The 8,609-nt window shown below is 42.7% G+C and overlaps 1 protein-coding gene across 1 annotated transcript; it reads left to right on the top strand.

Moving 5' to 3' along the window:
- The first annotated feature begins 744 nt into the window (after positions 1-744).
- ddx24 (DEAD-box helicase 24) lies at positions 745-8,578 on the top strand. Its single transcript, XM_002933232.5, has 9 exons — positions 745-852; positions 2,269-2,988; positions 3,894-4,280; positions 5,527-5,680; positions 5,784-6,299; positions 6,468-6,543; positions 7,319-7,507; positions 7,603-7,732; positions 7,838-8,578. The coding sequence occupies exons 2-9, from the start codon at positions 2,280-2,282 to the stop codon at positions 8,059-8,061; spliced, it is 2,385 nt and encodes a 794-aa protein (XP_002933278.2). The 5' UTR covers positions 745-852; positions 2,269-2,279; the 3' UTR covers positions 8,062-8,578.
- Positions 8,579-8,609: the final 31 nt, after the last annotated feature.

Raw genomic sequence — 8,609 nt, 5'->3', positions numbered from 1 at the left:
GGACAGTTGGGGGGTATGGGGTTCAGTGTTCGACTGGCCAATCAGGATACCAGGAAAACTCCCAGTGGGCCCAGGTGCCAGTGGGCCCTCCTGCTCACCCAGCCATTTGCCTTGTATGCCTCTACCATGGCCATTACTCAATTCTATATGAGAAGAAACAGAATAAATAGAGGAAAGGATAGATAATAGTATGTAAAACAAGTAATTCAGAAATTAAAGAAAGTGAGTGAACAGGGAAGGAAAGGTAGAAAGTGAGCCTAAGGCCTAAGGTTTTCTGTTGGGCTCTTGGCACCCCAGTCCGACACTGATGGGGTTACACAAAATACTTAGGGGATATTTGGTCTTTTTCTTGCAGTTTAGAAAAGCTTACGTTTCCCTGTTTTGATATGACCATACTGCATGGAAGTAGTTTTTAAACTTCTGATTCAGGCTGCCTTTTGAACACTATCTTTTGGCCAAATATTCTTGTGGCAAAGTTTAAAAATAAAGTGTGAAGCGCTATCGCTGCAAGGAGTATCGCACAAAGGAGTTGGGTCGGGACTATATAAATAACTAATAATAATGCATAAGCATCGCTGTATCAGTCTTTTCCCTAATTACAGCAATAGCTGTGACAAATAAGTATTTTCAATACATTAACCTTAGAATTCCAAGAGTATTTAGGAAAACAAATATGTAGTCTGCCTAACCCTGGCGTAACTATCTCACAGCAACCCATCGGCTGTAATGCAGTAATGCGCCTTGTCACTAAAGTTTGGTTTTTTTTCGTCGCGAAGGTGACGTCAGACTGTAATGGCGGCTTCCTGCTATGTACATGTGTTTGAGTAGCGGAGATCGACAGATATTTTGCCTGTAAGTACGGGTCAGTTTATGCTAATATTTGATAGAGATCATACAGGTTTATATGGTGAATATTAGATTTAGTTAGGTTCGCTAGTCTAGTCATCTAGTGGCAGCGGGAATTTCAGCTTGGCTTCTGCATGCGGCACCTTTGGAACTTTCATTGCCAGCAACAGGGCCGCCATCAGGGGGGGCAGGGTCGGACTGGCCCACCGGGTACCGGGAAAAATCCCGATGGGCCCCAGTCCTGCGCACATTGGCCCCATTAACCTGGTCCCAGGTCACCCACACAAATATCCTTCACACTTGCGGGCCCCCGCCTCCCTCCCCACCGGACTGATGGCCCCCCCGCCTCCCTCCCCACCGGACTGATGGCCCCCCCCCGCCTCCCTCCCCACCGGACTGATGGCCCCCCCCCCGCCTCCCTCCCCACCGGACTGATGGCCCCCCCCCCGCCTCCCTCCCCACCGGACTGATGGCCCCCCCCCCGCCTCCCTCCCCACCGGACTGATGGCCCCCCCCCCGCCGGACTGATGGCCGCCCTCCCCGCCTCCCTCCCCACCGGACTGATGGCCCCCCCCCCCGCCTCCCTCCCCACCGGACTGATGGCCATATTTTGTTGAGACAGCCCTGCTTGTGGATATGCATAGCAGGGGGTGTGGAGTTGTGTACACTTGAGGGTCGTGGGCACTGCAGCAGCTGGCAAGCCCATATATTTGGTGGGCCCCAGGTACCCCAGTCCGACACTGAGGGGGGGACACTCGTCCCGGGCCGGCCGTGCTAGAGTTTTCCCCTTTAATCAGACCCCGGGTGCGGCTCCCCGCTACATCTGCGATTTTATAAGTTTGCGCCCCTGCGTACTGTCGTCACACATACAAAGCGCAACCATATAAAAGCTCAGATGTAGCGGGGAGCCGCGGGACATAGCGTTAGACGTTACGGAAGCAGGGAAGGAGGAGCCGGCTGGAGGAAGCAGGAGGATTGTGGGGGGGAACTAGAGGATGCTGGGGGGCCCTGCAGGAAGCAGCAGGATGCTGGGGGAAGCAGGAGTATGCTGGGGGGGGGAGAGGGAAGAAGCAGAAAGTAGGGAGCGGGCCATAGTATGAGTAATTTGGGGAAGGACCACCAATGTTTTAGGGGGCCCTGGGCTGGCTAGCAATGTTTTAAGGGGCACCTGCCCTGGCACCAATGCAAAATGTAACCCCTGGCTACCAATGTCTATGTGTCCTTTGTATTTATGGGAGGGTCCATTGGGGGCGTGGGTGGAGGGAGGGCCCAGAAAATTTTGTTGTGCGGGGCCTTGATTTCTGATGGTGGCCCTGGCCAGCAACCTGTATTGTAATTCCTAGTTTTGAGATATACTAAGCATTTCAAACACTTACACTGACTGCAGCAGAGGAGGACAGCTCATTATATTTGTGCTTTCAGGTTTCATCAAAATGAAGACTCAAAAGCAAAAGTCAAGAATGAAGTTTCGCCCTAAAGTTCAAAATAAAGGAATCAAAATAACAGGAAAGTGGAAACCTGTGGCACTGGATCCAAATCTTTTTGCTGATGAGAAGCTAGATGAAATTGTCTGTTTCGAGGAACTCACAGATTATGAGTTGGTGAAGTCTTCTAAAGAGTTAAAGAAAGGCGTGAAAAGAACACATGCTGGAGAAGTGGAAATAAAGTCAGAAAGTGAACATGTTGTAAAGAGCAAGAAAAGAAAAAAACAAAATGCAGCTTTAGCTGCTCAAAAAGTCGATGAGGAGGATGCATTGCCTGAGATGGAAGATGAACCTGAAAATTTCGATATGGGTGTTCAAAGTGAAGATAATGGAGAAGATGTAACAAAAGATCAGTTTAGTCAGCAATTAAAAAGCAAAAAGAAAAGAGAGAAACGAAAGAAGAAAAAAAATACCAGTGTTCAAAAAGACGCTCCAGCTCCCCACTCTGTAAAAAAATCCAAGAACTGGTCTGAAAATGCTTTAGCCAATACATCTAGTAAAAATGTTGATGTTTCTGCATGGAAGAATCTGTATGTGCCACAGGTTGTTTTAAAGGCGCTAAGCTACCTTGGGTTCGCATGTCCAACTCCTATTCAAGCTTTAGCTCTGCCTTCAGCTATCCGGGATAAAATGGATATTCTGGGTGCTGCAGAAACAGGTAAAAAATACTATTTATCATCAACAAGTCCTAATGGTCTTCTGCAATTTATCTATTGACACTTTTCCTCATTGTGGTTTTGGGTTTGCCATGTCCAATCTAATTTACGTGTAAATTCAATAAAGTCCACTGGAGAGCCAGCCAGTGCGTTACATTTATGCATCTTATGCACACTTTATTGCACTGACTGGTGAAGGACAGCTGGCCATCATGCATTACCATACATGTCCAATAAGTTTTAAGTACATGGTGCTTAACATTTCTATATTATTAAATATACAGATACAGGTTCTGTTACTCCATCACCTTAATTATTTTCAAAATGTTTACTGGTGGAATTGTCTTAAAGGAGAAGGAAAGGCTAAGTCACTTGGGGGTGCCAAAATGTTAGGCACCCCCAAGTGAATTTAATCGCTTACCTTTTACCCTGGCTGGTGCTCCTGTTAGGAGAAAACCGCACCTGCCTGGGGTACCTGTAGCGAGTGTTTCCTCTTCCTTTTCTCTTCGGAATCCCTGGGCCGGCGCATGCGCAGTAGAGTGAAAAAGCGTGTTCAGGCGTGTGAAGACGGAAGCAGGAAGAGGAGACGGTCACTGCAGGTACCCCGGGCTGGTGCAGTTTTCTCCTAACAGGGGCACCAGCCCGGGGTAAAAGGTAAGCGATTAAAGTCTCTTGGGGTACCTAACATTTTGGCACCCCCAAGTGACTTAGCCTTTCCTTCTCTTTTAATAATTGTTTTACCTGCATTGTGCTACTACATCTAAATATTTCAGTGATCCTATGCAGTGGAAAGTGGCACAGCAGCCTGTATTTAAACATAACTAAATCTGTGTTATCTATATGTATAGAATTAGTTCTGCAGACACAGGTCTGCCTATTTATAACTTTTTTTTTTTTTTTTGCATAGGAAGTGGCAAAACTTTGGCTTTTGCTATCCCCATGATACATTCAATATTGGAATGGCAAAAACGCCAAGAATATGGAGCAGCAGAAGGTGAAACTGAGGAGAAACCAACAACAAGTGATGGAAAGAATGAGATGGATGTGGCAGAGAAGGAAGAGCAGGACATGAGTGAGAATGAAGAAGATGTAGAGCAAGTAGATGACAATGTAGAACCTCTTTCTGCAGCTTGTATAAATGTGGAAAATATTGATATTAACGTCAATGCTGTGCCCTCCAGTAAAACTGGCACCTGGGATAAGGAGAGACCTTTGCTGGGGCTTGTGGTGACCCCTACCAGAGAGCTGGCTGTACAAGTTAAGCATCATATTGATGCTGTTGCCAAATTTACAGGTGAGCTGATTGATCTGGAAACTCCAGTTGGATCTAGTCAGTGGAAGGTTGTGTAGAATAGGTCTCTCTTGAACATACTACAGATAAATTTGAACCTGAATGTCCCTTTAAGTTTGGTTTAAAAAAAAAATTCATATATAGAATTGTCTGTTTGTAGGATAGTGAAGTCACTGACTGAACCTACAGTTATAGGGTCTCAATTATTTTCTCTTTCCCTTGGACCGTTGGCCAAATAAAATCAGATAGCGAGGTAACCCCTCCTTAAAGGAGAAGGAAAGGCAAAGTCTCTTGGCATTTAAAACACACCAAATTTAAAAATTGTTTAATGTTAGGCACCCCCAAGTGACTTTAATCGCTTACCTTCTACCCCAGGCTGGTGCCCCTGTACAGAGAGAACAGCACCAGCCTGGGGTAGCTGCCAGCGCTTCCTCCTTCCTGAACGATCCTGCGCATGCGCAGTAGAGTGAAAAGCTGAACTTTGAACAGAGAAGTCGGCTTTTCACTCTACTGCGCATGCGTTTGTCCGGGACAATTGGCTGCAGCGCGAGGAGGAAGCGCTCTCGACAGGTGCCCCTTAGCAGTTTTCTCCTAACAGGGGCACCAGCCCGGGGTACAAGGTAAGCTATTTAAGTCACTTGGGGGTGCCTAACATTTTGGCACCCCCCAAGTGACTTAGCCTTTCCTTCTCCTTTAATGTTTGGCCAATTAAAGTTGTTGTTACATTCCCCTTTTAATAAAGGGGTTTTAATTAAAATGCACGTATAAAGGTGATACACCTGCATTTTAAACAATTTTTAAATTTGGTGTGTTTTAAATGTATACATGCATTATCTATGTAACTACTTAAAAATCATGTTTATAGATTAATTTAGTAGATTGGATAAGTACTCCAGAAATTAGTTAGTCATAGAACTATGCCCTTGCCTAAGTTTCCTAACATTCTTTGCAGTCAGGAGAGTGATATGGGATGTCTTAAAACTTTTACTGTAAACCCATCTCAACCTGCCTTCTTCTTGCCCACTTAAGAATGCAGTGCTACCCATTACCAACTCATGCTGAATAGATCATGGTAAAAGTGTACATGTTATGTTATATAAATGCTGTATTTTTCCCAGTTATCAGAATGATAGTTCTTCTCGTAGGCAATAATCACGCTATATACTGTTTCAGGGATTATAAGTCTGCTGCTCAATATAATGCTACAAGCAGTTAGACAGGGCATAAGTAAAACTGAGTGTTGTTTCAGGCATCAGAACTGCAATCGTTGTTGGTGGAATGGCCCCTCAGAAACAGCAAAGGTTATTGGATAGAAGGCCAGAAATTGTGATTGCAACACCAGGCCGTTTGTGGGAGCTAATTAGAGAGCGACACCCCCATCTGCGCAACCTTAGGCAGCTAAGGTATGTTGTTTTATTATCCAGATTCCCCACCAAAATTAGTAATGAATATACTGTAAAAAAAAGTGTGTGTGTATAATTTTTTTTTTTTTTTTTTTTTTTAAAGGTGTCTTGTTATAGATGAAGCTGACCGAATGGTAGAAAAAGGCCATTACGCTGAGCTGTCACAACTGTTTGAATTGCTGAGTGAAGTCCACTACAACAGTAAACGGCAAACTTTTGTCTTCTCTGCCACTTTGACACTTATCCATCAGGCTCCAACTCGTCTGCTGCAAAAGAAGAAGTACAAAAAAATTGACAAAGACAGCAAACTTGTTTCCCTCATGGAAAAGATTGGGATGAAGGACAAGCCCAAGGTTATTGATTTAACCAGGAAACAAGCAACTGTAGAGACCCTAACTGAGACTAGAATTCATTGTGCCACCGAAGAGAAGGACTTTTATCTTTATTACTTCCTGCTCCAGTACCCAGGGAGGACCATGGTCTTTGCAAACAGCATTGACTGCATCAAGCGTCTGAGTTCTCTCCTTACAATCCTGGACTGTAACCCACTTCCTATGCATGCAAATATGCACCAGAAACAGAGGCTAAAGAACCTGGAGCGGTTTGCTGAAAGAGAGAGGTAGGTAACCTAGTCATTTTCAAACTTGGTGCTGGTAAGGAAACAGTTATGCTCTCAAATCTACAGTCTTCCTGTGCTTCTGGGAAATATTCTGCAAATATGCCTTATTTGGGACCCCTCAAAACAAGATCATATAAAAAAAAAATGCTCATTTTGTTTTCATTGCAGTTGTGTTCTGCTGACCACAGATGTTGCTGCTCGTGGCCTGGACATCCCTAATGTTCAGCATGTTATTCACTATCAGGTACAAGTGTTTATTGCAATTTATACGGATTCTCCACTTTCATATACACAGCAGTCTATGTAATTCTGTATATGAACATCCTTTTCCTATAGATGCCCAGCTAATGCATAAATTGCCTAAAGTATTACTTAATGTAACAATGTTACGTTACTCTATATTTTATGATATTAGGAGCTGGTGTATTGGTTATATTTCATGAAATTGTGTAAGAACTGCTGATATGAAATTTAAGAAAATAAATTATTCATAAAAGCATAATTTTACATGAAGTTTTCATTTAGGCTATATGTCCCATCTGTCATGGCCCTTGTAAAAAGCTAGTAGTCACTGTAAACACAGTTTATGTATAAATGTTTTAAACCCACTAAATAATGCAGCTAGATCCTTAGTGTAAGGACAACATATACTATGTGTAAGTATGTGTTTTACTTGCTCCCATGCTTATTGTAGCTTCTTAAAAGTATTTCTGGCAGTTACAAACATACATTTTCATCATATTCTAAATCTTCACAACTACATTATCACTGTTGCCTAAATGCTGTCTACCCTATCAGGTCACATAACTAAAAGGTGGGCTGCAGTTGTGGGGAACATATTTTACCATTCATAGTATATAGTCAAACTGTGTCCACAAACGGAGAATGAACAACTAGTTTTCCATATGTTATGTGTATGTTGTTTGCTGTTTAACTTGCTTCAGTAATTTTTCTTCCTGTGGTTTTAATACCCACCCCTGCAAATTCTCTTCTCTGAAGTTTGTTAATCTACCACTCAGGTTCCAAGGACATCCGAAACTTATGTGCACCGAAGTGGTAGGACAGCTCGGGCATCTAGTGATGGGCTTACCTTACTTCTTATAGGCCCTAATGACATGATAAATTTTAAAAAGATTTTCAGGACCCTAGAAAAAAATGAGGAGCTCCCAGACTTCCCTGTGGAATCCAAATGCATGTCTGGCATAAAGGTAAAATAAATCTCAACCACTCAAATGGAACCCAAATTTATAGTGTGTGGGTTTGATTTGAAAAAAAAAAAACTCCCCTTTACATTTGCTTATAGGAGCGTGTTAACTTGGCCAGAATGATAGAGAAGATGGAATACTTCAATTGCAAAGCCAAACAACAGAATTCCTGGCTCCAACAGGCAGCAGAAGCACTGGAATTAGACTTAGATGATGATGTTCTAGTAGGTAAGGTTAATATGCAACTTGCTAAACAATAAAGATTTATGTTTATATTAAGAAGCACTGACTTTTTGCTGCCATGCAGTTATTAATGGCTTGGTTGGTTCCTAGGGGGGCAGCACAATGAAGAAGAGGAAAGGGTCAAACAGAAATCATTGAAAATCATGAAGAAACAGCTAAAACAACTACTGTCTCAGCCAATCTTCAGGAACAGCTTAAAGACCAAGTACCCTACACAGACTGGGAAGCTAGTCCTGCCAAGTCTCCTGGCAAACCAATCAGAAAGTGCTCTACTCACCATCTCAAAACAGAAAGGAAAGAAGAGAAAAGCCTAAGTTAATAAATGCATTCTTTTTTGTTCTAAGTTAAATAACTGTTTTTGCATGACCATCTTTATGATCTCTGGAGCTGGGACTAAAGAACCTGAAACTGCTCCCTCTACAGCAATTGACTTAGAATGTGTTGCTTGAAAATACATCCTGTAGTATTTAAAGGAGAAAGGCTTGACAAGCAATTTTAAATCATTGCTGTAGTTGTGAATTGGGTGAGATTTGGGGCATTTTTGACCTAGTGTCCCAGGCTACTAAACATTTTGGTCACTATTCTCCATTATCTATTTAATATAATGGGACACATTTTCCTATTCAAACACTGCCTTACACAGGTAATCAAAGCTAAAAATTGTTTAATCGTTTTTGTAAAGTTAATAATGGCAGGTTAATCTTGTTTTGATAGTGTAGCCAAAGATGTGACATTATGTACCTCAAAAAGTTACTCAAGCTGCATTTCTACTGCTACTGTATTTTCTCTGAGTTGGTTTTGGCATACAATAAAGCTAGCTACTGTTATGAATTGAGTCATTTGATAATTTTATAGGTTTTAC

This window comes from Xenopus tropicalis, chromosome 8 (assembly GCF_000004195.4).
Source record: "Xenopus tropicalis strain Nigerian chromosome 8, UCB_Xtro_10.0, whole genome shotgun sequence".
Lineage (NCBI taxonomy): Eukaryota > Metazoa > Chordata > Amphibia > Anura > Pipidae > Xenopus > Xenopus tropicalis.
Note: the sequence above shows the minus strand (reverse complement) of the source record. Positions and strands in the feature narration are given on the sequence as shown.

What these genes read in the sequence shown, in the direction of transcription:
- ddx24 (XM_002933232.5), top strand. Translation starts at nt 2,280, where the DNA reads ATGAAGACTCAAAAGCAAAAGTCAAGAATGAAGTTTCGCCCTAAAGTT. An exon ending in CGCAACCTTAGGCAGCTAAG is followed by an intron (nt 5,681 to 5,783) that starts GTATGTTGTTTT and finishes TTTTTTTTAAAG; the next exon opens with GTGTCTTGTTATAGATGAAG. An exon ending in AGCATGTTATTCACTATCAG is followed by an intron (nt 6,544 to 7,318) that starts GTACAAGTGTTT and finishes TCTACCACTCAG; the next exon opens with GTTCCAAGGACATCCGAAAC.